The 16746-nt window shown below is 38.1% G+C and overlaps 1 protein-coding gene across 3 annotated transcripts in view; it reads left to right on the forward strand.

Moving 5' to 3' along the window:
• Nucleotides 1-117: 117 nt before the first annotated feature.
• The window catches only part of ppp2r5cb (protein phosphatase 2, regulatory subunit B', gamma b), a 31646-nt gene continuing 15017 nt past the window's right edge, over nt 118-16746 (forward strand). The window contains exons 1-3 of one of the 3 annotated variants that reach the window (XM_037685779.1): nt 118-215; nt 655-711; nt 3743-3908. In XM_037685779.1, coding sequence (XP_037541707.1) covers nt 189-215; nt 655-711; nt 3743-3908 — 250 coding nt within the window. In that variant the 5' untranslated portion in view covers nt 118-188. Of the gene's footprint in view, nt 216-654; nt 712-3742; nt 3909-12228; nt 12391-16746 lie in introns of those variants that run through there. The other 2 variants (XM_037685780.1, XM_037685781.1) reach the window with 2 other exon arrangements.

A 16746-nucleotide genomic window follows, 5' to 3' on the forward strand; every position in this document is an offset into this window, starting at 1 on the left:
TGGGAGGCATTTCTCGCTGTCACCAGCAGGGGGCGCGCTCACACACGGCTCAGCGACACAGGTGTCAGCTGACAGACAGCAGCCAATCAGAGAGCGGGTACAGCCTGAACCGCCTTGTAGTGTGGTGCCCGGAGAGTTGTCAAGGTTTTGGTTGTAGAGAAGGAGGCAAGGGCGGCTAAGGTAGTAAAATGCCGAATAAACCTAAAAAAGACAAGGTGAGTTTGAATATTGCCAAGCGGTGGTGAATTATATTGACAAACACAGCGCATATCGATACGTTTTAGCTACTATTAGCTCAGTGTTCAATAATATTAATGTTAGCCAGGCAGCAATCCTGGCTAGCTAACCGCTATCAACATTAGCAGCAGGTATCTCGCGCTGCTTTATTACAAATACAGGACCGTTAACTGGACGTGAGATACTCTGCACTTCTAATGGGCAGGCTTTCCTTATTGTTTGAACCTTATTTACGCGTAGTACATTTTAGCTTTCAAATATATGATGCATGTTTGAGTAATAAGTAACGACAGCGAGTAGCGTTCGTGTATCGCAAGTGGGTTCGCAGATTTGGCATTTGTGCAACTTTCACCGGGTCTGCTTGTGTTAGCTCATTCGCTAACATCAACCCAACTGCATCTTTCTGTTCTGTTCCAGGACTCTTCCAAGTCTGGCAAAGGGAAGGGAGGGGGACAGGAGAATTCAGAGCATGAGGTAAATAAATCCGAGCACTGTTGACTCTGATGATTCATATTAGTTTCTATGAAATTGGGCAGTGCAATTGGTGAATCAGTTTGAAAAGAGACCTTCATACCAGCTAATATGCACGAGGAAAGATTGTTTACAGTGGGGAAATTGAAGATCTTCATATAGCAAGCTGATTTTTGAGCACTTGAAGACGTTTTTTCCTCTTAACATGAAAGCAAGTTTCACTTGCATTCGCACATCAGAAATAAAGTACATTGGTTTCTTCTGTTTATGGCGTAATGTAAGTTATAACCCGTGTTATAAATAGGCTTTGTCTGCTCCATCATTCTGACAGTGAGAACCAAAATACCTCAATTTCACAGTATTGCAGTGTTGTGATCACACCTCTAATGTGCAATTCTACAATATCCGGGGAAGCGAAAAATGAGCGCAACAATGAAAGAAAATATTAGAATTATAAATAAATAAGAGCGTTAATTAGTGTTTGCATTTAGGTTAAATATTCCTTATTATATTTACCAATGTGCTTTTCTCTTTAAACGTTCCCTTTTATCTCTGATTTTAGTCATTGCAGTTTTCTCCACCTTCCTTCATGAAGCTGTTAAACCAAGCTGTAATGCAATATATAAATGTTATGCAACAGTACTTTTTATGTTAAACTCTGTAACCAGTAGGTAGGAAGTGGGAGTAAAATGAAGCACCAAATCAAAGACTTTGCACCGAACATTTCTTTGGTAGTAACTTCCTTTTAGTCACTCTCAGTCCAGCTTGGTAGAAGCCTTGCTGTACGGTGTTTTTCCACCTATATTAGAGTTACAAGTTTAAATCTTAGCTTTAATTCATTGTTTGCACTTTAGCTAGCACCAGGAGAATCATGAACAAACCCCAAGTTAAATTTGATTGTGAATGCGTCGTGATTTTAATTAGCAAGTGAATCTGCTGAGTTCATCTGAACTGTTTTAAGACAATTGATTAGTTAAAGAATGACTGAAAACTCTTTGATTTGATTTCAGTACATATTCAAAGTCATTACAAAAGCAGTTTGTTGACATGGTTAAATAAAAAATTTTATCCGTAGGCAAAATGTCGGTATGCAGCAGGCTTGAATCTGACCTTTTATAGGACCCATAATCAGTTTATTCAACATGTTGGGGCAGGTTGTCAAAACTAGTCTGATGCTGTTATTTATGTCTGGTATGACAACTGTTGGGCTGCTCGCTGAGTATAATCTAGTTTCTCTCTTAACCAGATTACCATATTTGACCTGTCAGGGATGCTCTAACATTAAAATACAAACGAGCAGCTGTCAGTAAAAACACTCAAACATCTACTCTTCATTTTATATTCTGCTTAAGGCAAAACCCTGAGAATTGTAAATAAAATGTTATTCCCTAAACAAGTTTTTTCCTCTTTGTTGACCCACTGGAAAATAAGTTTTCATGTTAATAATGTTAACATCTCACCAACCTCTTTCTGAAGTTTATGTATGAGCAGACTGATTAAAAACTTCAGTCAAATGAAAATGTTTGTGCTACAAGCTGGGGACGCTTTACTGTAATGGTAAATGAACTGTACTTACACTGCCTGGCCCAAAAAAAAGTTGCTACCAAAAAAATAAGGTCACACTAATATTTTGTTGGAACGCCTTTAGCTTTGATGACAGCAGCATTCACTGAGGCATTGTTTCAATAAGCTTCTGTAATGTCACAAGATCTATTTCCATCCAGTGTTGCATTAATCTTTCACCAAGATCTTGCATTGATGACTAGGCACTAGGTATGATGGGTGCATCACTTCACCTGCCTCTCTTCTTACCCTGATGCACCCATCACTCTGGAACAGGGTAAATCTGGACTCATCAGACCACATGACCTTCTTCCATTGCTCCAGAGTCCAATCTTTATGCTCCCTAGCAAACTGAAGCCATTTTTCCAGTTAGCATCACTGATTAGTGGTTTTCTTAAGGCTACACAGCTTCTCAGTCCCAATCCCTTGAGTTCCCTTCACATTGTGCATGTGGAAATGCTCTTACTTTCACTATTAAACCTAGCCCTGAGTGCTACTGTTGTTTTTCTTCAATTTTTTCACCAAACATTTAAATGATCACGATCATTCAGGATTTTTTTCCGGCCACATTTCTTCCTCGAAGACGATGGGTCCCCACTATCCTTCCAGTTTTTAAAAATGTGTTTGACAGTTCTTAACCCAGTTTTAATAGTTTCTACAATCTCCTTAGATGTTTTCTCTGCTTGATGCCAATGATTTGACCCTTCTCAAACTGACTGACATCTTTTCCACGACCACGCCATGTGTCTTTAAACATGGTTGTTTAAGAAATGAGAAGCAACTCGTTGCACCAGTTGGGGTTAAATAACTTGTTGCCAGATGAAAGATAATCGCCCATGCAGTAATTATCCAATAGGAGGCTCGTACCTATTTGCTTAGTTAAATCCAGGTGGCAACTTATTTTTTTGGCCAGGCAATGTATATAGCACCTTTCTATCTACTCAAAGTGCAATCTGTGCCCTCATTTACTCATTCGTACAGCACTCTATATCTACTATATCTCTACAAAGAATAATCATTGCTTTTAGAACATTCATACACTGATGGGACACACATCGGAGGCAATGAGGGGTTCAGTGTCTTGCCCAGAGACACGTCAGCCTGCGACTGCTGGTGGAATCGAATCCCAACTCTCCCATTGGGGGATGACTGCTCTAACCACTCGGCCACAGTGTCCCAGCTGTAAAGGATATTGATATGTAGGAAGTCTTCATTTGTTGTGTTTCAAATAAGTACAATGTTACCTAGAAAATCCAACCTTCCAAACACAAATGTTAATTCCAGTCTTCGTAGCAGATTAATACATTATCCAGTAACAAACGTCACCTCGGTTTCAGCTTTTACTCCTCTATTACGTGGCTTAGTTGCTGGCTACATGCAGTGGATTTTCCTCAAGAGGCTTTTCACACAATATCCACCTCTGTTCATTTTAGTTCTGTGCCACTAATGTGGGTTTTTCCTCTCGTTTCAGCAGAGTTCAAACAGGAAGACGAACAACAGCATTCCTCCCACCACTCAGCTGCTAAAGGGGAAGCAGCCAGGTTCTCAGACACCTGTCAAAAAGGACAAGCGGCAGAGCTCCTCTCGCTTCAGCTTGAGCAACAACAGGGAGCTGCAGAAACTGCCAGCTTTCAAAGGTATGCACCTGTGCAACTATCAGAAATCTCCTGACACACTCTTATGTGGCTCTATGTTTAAAACTTTTATCTTCAAAATTCAAGTGTTTATGTTCCTCTTCTGACTGTTAATTTTTTTTTTTTGTTGGAGACATGGCCAGAAAAAAGCTTTAAATAGAATTACCGTACCTGATTGTCAATCAAAATAAAGTATTTTCCTTTTATGCAGGTGGTTGTTGGATTTAATATATATGTTAGTCTAAGCCTCACAACGTCTGTGTGGATAGTTATTACTCATTCTTTTCCCTCTTGCATGTTCATAACCGTTCCTTCTGCATCATCCTGACTAATATTAAGCTCAGCATGATGTTATGCAATACGTGGAAACAGACAGAGGACATACACGGCATGGATTTTGTGCTGGATTTAACCCAAGTTTCTATATTTAGTAGTAATCCGGGTGATAAAGTTTTGATTCTGTGGTTTGTGCATTTCAGTGTTGATAGTGGTTTGATTAAAAAAAAAACATTTGCTAACTACACCACTGGTGGTTATTTAATTTTTTGTTATCTCCTGAACTGTAAAAATGTGTTTTGATATGTAGCGTAATATAATCACTTAGTTAACACTCGGCACCGGCTAGAAAAGTAAGGAGTGGACAGAGCCATACGGCCCTTTGGGCATATTGTGTGCATGTTTCTTTTTATGTATGCATGATTACACACATCTGTTCGGTCCACAGTCTTTCCCAACGGTTTATAAATCTCACTTGGTGGTGTGGTTAAAACAAATTTATGAAGCTTTTATGTTGCTGATAAGCTGAATGATTAACAGATAGGGTTTGATTCTTGATACGATGCAATCTGTAATCTGTTTTTTTGTTATGCGTAAATATGTAAGAAGAAAACGTCAGCAAGAACAGTAGTTCATGTAAAAGATGCCTTTTAAATATTTTGTATGTAATAAAGTGATTTACCTGGAATTGTAAAAGTTTTTAGTGTTTCAGAAACTGATAGTTGAATGTACATCTACGGCTAATTTCCTTTTAGAGTCCACCTAATTGCCGATGGCTGCCAGCTGACCCTAAAACACAAAAATGTCTCGAACTTAGTCAGATTTACAGATATTGTGCTAAAATTAGCAGCAGTTTGTAACTGAGAGTCATTTTTAACACATTGAGCTCAACATCTTGACACCTAGCACATGAAATTGTGCATGATGTCATTGCCCAAAACGGCTTTATTTGTGTCAACCCTCAGAGATCTGAGTCTAAAACTTTGCTACGAAAAGTGGGTGGTGTTATTCATAGGTCTGTCACAATAAACAAAAAATCAATTAATCGCGTGATAAATGAAAATTATCGACCTCATTTTCATTTATCGGCTTTATCTTTTCTTCGTGTCTCTGGACACTGGATGACAAAAGGCTCGACTCCGGTGCTCTTCACTGACCCCTCCCTTTCTCTTTTCTTTTTAAAATCCATTTAAAACGTTTTTGGATAGTTAAAAGCGGCTAAGCTGAGAAGCTAAGCTATGAGCTAAGCTAACAGGCCGACCTCGGGAAAAACCTCCATCTTGTCGAAGCTTCAGAATTCACGGTTGAAACTCGTGCCTTCGTGTAAAAAGTTGTTTTTCTCTGCAAAAAGAAGCTGAGAACTTGTTTACTGATTTTTTTTAATTATTATTAAGGTTTGTGTGAAAAATGCTATGCTAAAGAGCTAAAACCAAACTGAGCATCCGCCATTTTGAGAACCGATAAACAGGAAGGAGAGACAGCCCATGTCACGTCAATGGGCCTCCCTCTCATTTTTCTTTAAAAAAAAAATGTCTCACTCCCTCACGGTCCTATACTGCCATCTTGTGTTCAAAAACGGTACTACACACAAATTAACCAACATTTCTATATTACTAATTATTGTCAAATTTCAAACAATATCATCGTTTATCGCAATAATTTCTGAGACAATGAATCGCCCAGCAAAGTTTGTTATCGTGACAGGCCTATTGAGCGTGACATCGTGCCATAGTGCATGAGATTGTGCATGATGTCAGAGTTTGACCAAAACGGCTCTATTTGTGTCAACCCTCAGAGTAAGATGATCCGAGTCTAAAGCTTTGCTATGAAAGGTGGGTGGTGTTATTCACTCCTTCAGTGAATATTTGCAGCAGTATTGATGCCTTTATTGAGTGACTGTAAGTTGAAGTGTAGTAATGGAACGGAATGTCTGATCACTGCCATGAACAACGACACTTCACTACTGAAGCGGCTCTACACGATGAAAAAGCTTCTTCTGCGCAGAGACTTGCCTGAGAGTTGAGTCATGAGTAACTTTATTAGTAGTAGTTATTGCGTACAATAGTCTATTCATTTGATTAAAACCCTAAAAAATAAATTCATCAGTGGAGTTGACTTTCATTAAAATAAATTCAATTTTTGCGTCTGTTAGCGGTTTGTCGTGTGCTGTCACAAAACCAGTAAGAAACTTAATTTCAGCTGCCCACATCTCAGTGTGAGCTTTGACAGCATTCAGCCAAACGTTATCCCAGAATTATCATTTAGTCCTATCTAAACGGGCTCCTCACTCGGTTTGTTTCCATCCAGGCATGTTCCCCACCTCTGATGGAAACATATGTCCATGTGCCTGTCCTGCAGAGACGCACGGTCCAGGCAGACTAAAAGAGACCTCTCTTATTCACATCAACTTGCCCCAGAGCTCTGTATTCATTCTGTGACTACAATATGTACCGTCTTAGCTTCTGCATTCAGTTTAACATCTAAACTGATTTCTGTTGGGATTGTTCTGTTACACAAATCAGATCATTTGTGTTTTGTTAGAAACCATCTGACTGCAGCAGGTTAAAGATGACTAACCTGCAAGTGTCCTTATTTTGTCTAATTTTAGCTGTTAATGTGTTTGTCAAAAAGGTCATGACAACAGTTTTTGTATTTATTCATTTATTTAGTGATTCCTGCTTGCATCCGCTTGGCGCCACCTTCTGGTTAAAATATAACATTTTGGGTGAATATAGATTGATTAATTCTTGTATTTAATGCAGATAGAGAAATTATATAAAAGGGACTATGACTTTTTTTTTACTTGAATTTTTATTGTTTAGTTAAGAGTAAATAATTATAATCAGATGTATATAAGTGTAATTGTCTCAGTTTTATCACAACCCACCTTTTTCTGTATTTAAAAAAAAACAAGTCAAATATGATTCTAACTTTTAAGGAGGATTGCCTAAAATGTTAAATCTTGAGGATTAATTGGTAGTTTTATAAAGTGACTTTGTTTACTTTAAAAGTGTTAAAGATTTCAAAACTAAGTTCTGAGTCCAAAAAACTGAATTTGAATTTAGCCCCTAGTTCCTTAAAAGCCATGAAAACAGGAAGAATAAATAAATAAATATCATATTTGGCAATATAACGTATTTGAAATATGTTTTATTGCCTGTAACTATAATTAAGTTTGCCACTAAACGTCACAACCGTAAAATGGAAAACATTTTTTAGAACATTTAATCTGTAAATTAATAATTTTGTCATTTAAAAAGCGACGCCACAGTCGTGTTTATATTATGTTATGTTATGATGTAAGCATTAAGTGTAGAACCACTAGACTGAGGAACAGCTTCTACCCTGAAGCTGTTAGACTCATGAATTCCTAACCAGGAAAATTACTGTAATGACACTTTAATTGGCAATATGTCATTTTATCTGTGCTGCTGATTATCCATGCTGCTGATCTCTTGCCTTTAAGCTGCTGTATTCATACCCATCTGCTCACAACAGACTCATGTTCAGGCTGCTGTTTAATATACCATATTATTTTACATTATTGTTCAGTGTCTAGCTTAGATCCTTATTTACCGTTTCTTTTTATACTTTATACTTTAGATATTTTTGGGTTTAACTGGGACCTTGAGTACACAATCTTTCCACCTCATGTACCACATGTGATGAGAATGACAGTAATCACTAAATAAACCTTGAACCTTATACTGTAGCTTATTAATGAATAGTTTGTAGAAAATCTGTTTTTTTCTTAATAATTCTCTGAAATAGATTGTGTATGTTCATATTATCAAAAAGTAAATTTATAGCTTATTTTAAATAGTTGTTTTGGGCCACAGGAGTGTAGCACAAGTGTTTTTTTTTTTTCAATAATGCAACAGTTTTAGTGTCTGTGTTTAATATGATTGTTACTGAATTTGTTTTGTTTACAGCTGTTTACAAGCTTTAAAAACAAGGTTCACGGTGACTTTGTCATTCGCATCACATATGGTACATGAGGTGGAATGAAATTGTGTACTCAAGGCCTCAGTTACATCCAAAAAGTATAAAAAGGAAACTGTATAGAAGGATGTAAGATATATGCTCAACAATAATAATATAGTATAATATGGTTTATTAAACAAGCGCTAGATGCTGGTGTAGTTTGAGTTGATGTATAAATAATTCCTTCAAATTTTTTTTGACAAATCATCTTTTTTTTCTTTCTCAGAGTGCCAGTAGAGATTACAGTAATTCTCATTTTTCAGCTCTACGTTGTTTGCTAAAAGCCGATTCCCTTTGGTGCGTTCTAATTTACAATATCTGTGTAAAACATCAAAATACTTGCAACGTTTTGGTTTATACCTGTTCTCCTACTGTAATTTCAGCAGAGGGTCCGAGCGTCGCGCACACTTTCTATTTAAACTTGTCATTACTAGTTAGAATGCCTACTTCGTGTTGGAGTTTGAATCGATGCGATGTTCTGCTTAAGAAAAAAAAAAACATTAAGTACAACCACAAAGAAAACTGTCCTCAGCTGTGTTCATCTCTAAATAGACCCGAGCCTTGAGCGTATCTGAAAGATCGTGACACTGCAGATCAGCAGGCCTGTAAACGAGCCACTTATCTGTGTATTTTAGGCCCCTTCAGCTGTTATCAATGCGCTAAAGCTGTGCAAGCAAGGACACACGTCCCATTCTGAACAGACTCGTGTTGTCTTTACTGTGATTCACACCTACAAGTAGCACAGCCACTGCAAAAAGCTCGCATCTGATAAACACATGTAGTTGTTAGGAGAGCTACGGTGCTTTTGCTGCCTTTAGATGTGATGTTCTTTGGTCTGGCATGAAAGAGCCACATTCAGAAAGACTTTTATAAACTCCAGCTAAACAAGATGTTGGAGCTCTTTCTGATGTTCAGATGCAAACATTTCCCTTTTGTGAAATAGGACTTAACAGGGATTTTAATGCTGAATGTGACATGTTGATGTAAATTCACCCGCGGCACTTCGTGTGCCTCCAAAGCAGAAGCTGCGCTCTGCTGCCATGCAGCTCGCTGTGCTCTTTGTAAACCTGCAAGACATTTACAGATGACATCAGGTAACCAAAGACAGAGAACACGCTTGATCTAAAAACAAAAACCTCTTTGTAAAACTCCTTAACCTAATTTTACCAAACTGAATCATGTTTACAGTTTTTTATCAGATTGAATTAAAGGGTCTGTTTTTGCACAAATACATTTTTTTTGTACTTATGCAATAGCTTTGAGAGCCATAAATGATTTTTAACGCAGTATATAACTTAATTTAGTTCAATTCAGTTTATTTGTATACATGCAGCTTCAATTCACAACAAATATCTATGTACAAAACATTCACATACATTATAAAATGCCAATTAGTAAAAGTTGTGTATTTAAGGAAGCCAGCAGAATGCATCAAATATCCACTTCATGTCAATCTTCCATTTATACACTGCTAGGTGCACATAGATTGTGTCCTGCTGTAAACGTCTGTTCCATAGATGTAGCATTTAAAATTTATTTGGCATAATTTTTCTAAAGGAAACAAAACATACACTACTTTTTTGTAAAATTGCAGAAGTATTTTAAAACACAAATCTACCTTTGAGATCACTTGCTGTCAGAGTTTTCCTCAGACTCCATTATCTTTACCCGCTTCTCCCTTTTCAGGTTGCGGGGGTCACTGACTCAGTAAAATCTAAGTCCATCAGACTTGCTAATAGAAAAAAGTAAAAGTGAACTTTAAAATGTGTCTTTGGTTTTCTTGTGTATGGAAAGTACATTTTAGTTTATTCTTGGGAACAAAAGCATAATATGAGTGCCTTTTTTTTTGTTTGTTTTTTAATCCAACCATCATCTTCCACTTGTTCTGAAGTCTAAAAATAGTTTGTGGCCTGGTGGAAGACCTTAAAGTGAAAATTTTGTTAACTCTTAATTTGAAAAAGTGCGTATGCAGTTTATATAAATGATGCATTAAGGTTTGGTTTGAAGGGACGCTAGTACAGTTGATCAAATTGTATGTAAATTAAACCTACTCCATATTCCGTGATGAAGTCCATTTTCTTTGCATTAAAGATTAAATTAACAGTTTTATTAACAATTACACTAAAGTACTTTCTGATGAAAGCTGGTTTGTGCTCCCTTTTCCATAAAATTGGAATAAAAATAATAAATGTGGGTACTTAAAGACAAACGTGTATTGCAAACTTTAAGAAGTTTGTTTCCTGTTGAATCTAAAAATAATAACAATCTCCGGAGCCAACATGGCACAATTCTTAACAGCAGGCGCGGGCCACACAACATCACTCCCATGGCTGCACATGGCCTGCTGCTTGTACTTTGGAGACTAGTTTAGTTTAGGGACTTTTGTTGTTTGATGCGTTTTGGTTTTGTTCTTGTTCTTCCATGACTCATTTTGACCTTTTGTTTTTTTTTACACATCGCGCTTAATTTCAGTATTTGTGTTTTCTTTTCTCACACTGGTGACAGGCACAGGTTCGTGTGCACTGTGTGTGTGCGACTGTCGCTGTGCGCAGTGTGGTCAATACGGCCGACACTGCATTAGGGTTCCTGGTTCACTGATGGGTCAGCTCAGAAACTATGCTAGGACTAATTAAATATGGAGACCAGTTACAGTGCATCCAAAAAATAAAAGAAAAATAGATCGATTTTCTGAAAAGACAAACGTCTTCTTTCAAAATTCTCATTGTAACAAGTTGAACAGTAATTTTGCGCAACAACTTTTTGTTTGTTTTGTAAAAATAAAATAATTCTAAAGTAGCAATTTCTCATGTGCTTAATTAAAATAATTATAACCTAACATGTTTTTCGGATTATAAAGCGCACTTAAAATCCTTAAATTTTCTCAAAAATCGACGGCGAGCCTCGTGTATTCATTCTGGTTTTGCTTACTGACTTCGAACTGATTTTATGTGGAACAACTGAACAATGTCGAGTGTGAATGAGTTGAATAAAGTTTGACTCATGTGACCGTTTCGTTTCGCTTCATGCGCCTTACAGTCCGAAGAATACGGTAACTGCATTTAGACTGATTGTGCTGATGCAAGGCAGGCGTCTTGGCTTCATCGCTGTCTAAAAAGTGTGAGTGCACAACAGTTTCTCTGTGCGACAACACCTAAGATAAGATTAGATAAGATAGGCTTTTATTGATCCTGCATGAACTTGTTCTCTGGTTCATTGTTGACACAGTTGTGTGTTGGTTGATTAGTTAATGCAGTTGTACGCTTGTTCGTTTGTGACTATGCTTAAATAGCAGCGCTGAACTGTCTGCATCATTGTCGACGTGCCCTTTTCCTGCACAGCGTTAAGAGTGCAGGGTTTTGTTTCCAGTGCTGCTAAGACAGAATGCAGCGAGCTGCTCAGACACATCCTGTGTGGCTTGAAATGAAACTTCCTGTTTCTCAGTCACATACACCTGGGCTCAGGCTCAGCCTCAGACGAGTCCTTTAAACAAAATCAAAGATGGCACCAGCTCTGAAATGTTACACAGGTGAATATGAAATCTGGCAGAGTGTTAGTGGTTAACACGTTTCTTAATTTAACCAAAAACTGTTCATACAAGCGTTTGCATTTCCCCCTCAATGCTTCTGATCAGATTATTATGTTGGAACAGTTTGAATTAGATTTAGATGTTGCGTTTTAGTTGGTATTTTGGCTTTTTGTGTAGTTGGATTAAAAAAAAGTTAAAAGTTTGTGCGTTTAATCTCTCATTTGAGATTTATGTTCAGCCTTTATTTCATATATGTCTGTTTATTTATTCTATAAATTCCTAATTAATCTTAAGCTTGTAGTTTGTGCTCTGCAGCTGTTAATAGACGGAGCTGTTCTTGCTCCACTCACAGTAATTGTCCCGCCTCTTTCCCTTCACTCCAGCCAATCCCTTCGCTCATGTTTGTTTATGTTGACAACCTGGTCATGTGACTGAAATCAGCCAACCGGGTGGTTGCTGGGGGAGGTGACATCACTAAGTAGCTCGTTCCCTCCAGCAGCAGGGGAGCTTCATTTTCTGCTCAGCGTTCGTGCTAAAATGGAGGCAGGCTCCTCGCCTTAGCCTGGGCTTCCCTCTTCTCCCCCGGCTCCTGGCTCAACTCACTGATGTTGGCATGTGCTCGCCCTGCTTGTGAGATGGTTCTGGATACACCGGGCTCTAACGGGCCTTTCCAGCCTGTGGCTCTAATGCATTTTATAGGTGAGAATAAGACATTTGCCTCCTTTGCTGCTGTGAATGTGTGTGTTTCAAGGGGAGGCTGGCAAAACTGTTGTCATTTAGCAGCTGCTAACATAGACTTTATGAAACAAAAATGTGTTTGTTGTATGACAACTACTTATTAGAAGAAACTGACAGTGTTTAATATCTATATTTATACGTTAGAACAAGTGGAAAAGGAAGCAGGTGATGCTGTTTATGTCACAGAGGAATGGTTTTGCCAAGACGTTACTGTACACAGCTTGTTTCAGTCAGCGGGAGGGTAAATGTTGTCTGATAGTTTGGTGTCTTCCCTCCCCCATTTTTACTATTCATGTTGTTTGGAGGAAGTGAGGTCAGAGCTTCTTGTCAGATTGTGTGTTTGTCATTGCACAGTGTTTGGGTACTTGTTTCCGTTTCTCACACAAAGGTTTAAATACAGTCGTTGCTGTATTTAGTGAGAGGAGGAGGCTCTTTGCTCAAGTATGTGAAGGAAACTTTTCAGCCAGTATTTTTGGCAGAAAGCAGTTAATTTTAGATTTATTGACACAAAAGCCATCTCTTAAGTTTCATTATTTAACTTAGCATTTCACCACTGTTTATGTTCTGCATTTGTCAGCACATTAATACGTTCATCGATATTATTAGGCAGAGTTATGTGTTGCAGTTGGGAGTAGTCTGGGTCCATGGCCGGCTTCCTGTGTGCAAGCTGGAGACTTTAGAAGAGTAAAGGTTACGCTCCCGTCCACGCAGAGATGCCTGTGTGTGACGTCTGCAGTTTCACAGCACGTCTCTTAATATTTTAGATCTGTGCAGAAACCACAGTGCTGTTGGATAACAGGAGCTGGTAGACAGACTTTGTGGGACAGGGTGGTACAGACATGAACCCCTGTTTAAGCTTTGTAGTAAAAAACCCTCCAGATACTTGTGCACTGGTCCTGAAATAGTTTGGCTTCTTCATTTTACTATAAACTTTTGGAATAAAAGTTTTATTTTGGTAAGATGATGTTTTACTTGATCAAATAGACATTTGTTGCCATTTTCTAATGTTACCTTCACAGTGTCCCAAATCCTTTTTTTTTTTTTTTTGTCCATATGCAACTCATCATATTTTACAGTCTGAATGTAACAAATCATAATTGTTTTTCAAATCCAACCTAAAAAAAAGCAACTGTGGTTTGAACAGTCGTGTTGCATTTCACCCAGATGTGACATACCGATAAGTGAGACAGGGTTATACTGACTGATCCAATATCGATAATACCAACGTCATACAGTTCAAAACTTGAAACTTTGCACAGCTTTAGCTACAGAACAGAATTTCTTTTTTTTTTTTTTTTTTTTTTACAGTTTGATTTGTCATGTCCTGATTGATGGAGCATTTACAACATACGGTGGTATATCATTGTGTTGGATCGTACGAGTTTGTTTCTCTCCTCGACTTTCCGTGCGCCGCTCCTGTTCTAGAATCGCAATTCTGCTCCTGCATAGACGGGAAACAGCAACATGAAATGTAAACATTAGCCAAAACAAGCATGGCAGGTAATAATTGAGTCATCCCAATTGCACAACTTCAGAATCGATATCCACATGCTAACCTGTAGCATTCGTATTTACTTCTGTAAACACAGCGTTCTGCATGTGAAAGGTGTAGACTGTTCACACTGTAGTCTGATTAAGGTTGTATTTAAGTTATAATATGAACAAGCACTCCAGAAAACCAGTTGGATCACATCAAAATGTCTGACTTGAGCATTTAGACCTACAGTGTGAACGCAGTCTTGGATTGATTACTTGTTCTAATTTTAGCCATTCCTATTTTTTCCTGGGAGCTTTAGTTAATCAGTTACCCATAAACTGTCGGAGCGCCTTTTAAAAACAGCACATTCTTTACTAGATCTCTTATTAAATCAGAAATAAAATGCAGTTGCAGAACTTTAATCTACTTTCACATAAAAATTGGTAACGCTTGTCTGACTTTTTGTTCAAACATCAAGGCTAATGTTAGTTTAGCTTCACGTATTGTGGCTTGAGGTGAACTTTAGAGTGTCGCTTGTTGTCTGCGGGAACAGTTTAAGATATGTTGTTGCCTTTAATAGCTTCGCATTAAAGTTGTTTTTATTCTTTGTTTTTATCTAATATTTTAAAGTTTAAAAGTGCATTTTATGCAAACAGTTCAGCTGCTATTTCTGTATGCTGTTGTCTTGTAGGTGAGAACAGCTGGTAAACAAAGCATGAATCTGAGCGAGTGACCGATCACGTAACGATCGGGCGAGCTACAAACCTGCTCGATTGGCGTTTCAGTTTGACATTAGACTGTTGCCTTTTTCTGCTCAGTTGAAAAACTACAGGTTTTTCAAAACAAACTCCCGCTGTTGTTCGTCAGTGTGTTTAACACGGGCCTAATAAAGACACAATAATGGATTACCAAAATGGGTTTCCACAGATGTGGTTCGAGCTCAGAGGTGAAACAGATTGCCAGCCTTTTGCTCTGTAGTGTTGTAAAGTTGATCCTGTTAATAAAACTTCCCCCAAAACAGCTCCAAGTCTGTCATACTGTATGTCAACATACTTTAAACTCTTGCAAGAAAGGTGGCTGGGAATGTGCTTCCCTTCAAAGTGTGTTGACTTTTAATTTCCACACTGTTGAGTAATAGTGAAGTAACAATGACGTGTGTAATTATGTTTTTTTTTATTGTTTATTTACAGCTTTAACAATAGCAACTCTGTCTTGTGCTCTTGGCACATACTTTTTTTTTTGAAACCTTAAAACCCACAAGCCTTTCAAAACCTTGTTTCCTACTCAAAAAAAAGTTGTATCTTTTATAAGGATTAGGTGATTTATGAAGTCCAGCCACAAATAATTGCTTATATTAGTAAGCATATGCTGTAGTTGTGACTTTAAAAATAGACATTTAATAATGTCAGTGTAACAAATGATAATACAAACAATTGTTTGAAAGGCGCCCTACCTGATAATTATTTTCTCCTCGCTAGGACGGATTACGATGTTTGGATGCGTGCCAGTCTTGTTCCAAGTTATTTATTATTCTGGGACCTAATTTTAAGTTGGAAAACAACTCAGGAACAAGGCATTTTAAAAGCTGCCGGCACAATAGAGATGCAGGAAAATATGTTTTAATGTTTCTGTTTTTTTAACCTTTTACCACTGCTACAGGTGCCTTCATGGTTATACCTGTGATTTTCAAAGCAAAATATCAGATCATGACACTTTGTTTCTTTGTATCCTATTCTTAAATGATTACGAATACAGATGACAGAGAAAACTAATTGCATTCATTCAATTGATTGGGTTGACGCGTCTCTTGGCTGCAGCTGATCAGCAGCGTATGATTTCAGTGTGAGGGGAACAGTTACCCACATGCGTCTCTGATTACCGGTGGTCACCCCTAGTCCAAAGTCTGCCTGCAGTCGCCATGGTGACGCATGGATGGTACACACAGCTCATTAAAGGGAGACAGACTCATTAATGACAGGCAGCAACAAGCTGATTAACGCTGGCAAGTTTCACAAGGTGATGGTTTAAATCACTAATTATGTCGGATGAGCATTTCCTTTGGCTTCATGGTATTCTAGCCTGTGAGTCACACCAATTGAGAATCATTTGCTATGTTTGAGAAGGCTGCTGTTTGTGGGTGTCAGAACAGGCATGCTTCAAGTGAAATTTATGAAAGCAAAGTAGTTATTTCATAATTGACAAAATTGCCAGCCTCGTACCAGCAGTGCGACCTGCTTTGTGCGTCCTTTCCCGAATTGCTGTCTGACCTTTCAGTGGAGCCTCTGCTGCCTGCAGTCTGTCTACACACCTGTCTAATCTGAGCCGTAAACAGATTTTTGGTATTTATGACAATTCAAAAAGTGAAGGCTTGAAAGTTGACGGCCTCTGACTTAAAAAAAAAAAAAAAAAAAGTCTCATGCAGTTGCAAAATTGTAGAAGGCTTGAATGTATCAGGCCTACTGTATCAGTGTGTATTGCCTACACACTGAAACTATGGTGAAACATGTATTGTTGAAGAAATGAGGTCAGTAGTTGGTAAATGTATTGTGATCTACTGGTATATTTGTAAATGGTAAAGGGACTGTACTTATGTAGCACCTTTCTATCTTATCAAGATGCTCAAAGCTCTTTACAACACAATCTGTGCCCTCATGTACCCATTCACACAGCACTCTACTAGATCTATACAAGAATAATCAGAGCTTTCTCACATTCATACTCCGATGGGCCACACATGGGAGGCAATGAGAGGTTCAGTGTCTTGTCCAGGCACACTTCAGCATGTGACTGGTGACAAAGTTAACACAAAGTTAACACAAGGTTAACACAAAGTTAACACA

This window comes from Nematolebias whitei, chromosome 12, assembly GCF_014905685.2.
Source record: "Nematolebias whitei isolate Nwh7 chromosome 12, NemWhi1, whole genome shotgun sequence".
Classification (NCBI taxonomy): Eukaryota; Metazoa; Chordata; class Actinopteri; order Cyprinodontiformes; family Rivulidae; genus Nematolebias; species Nematolebias whitei.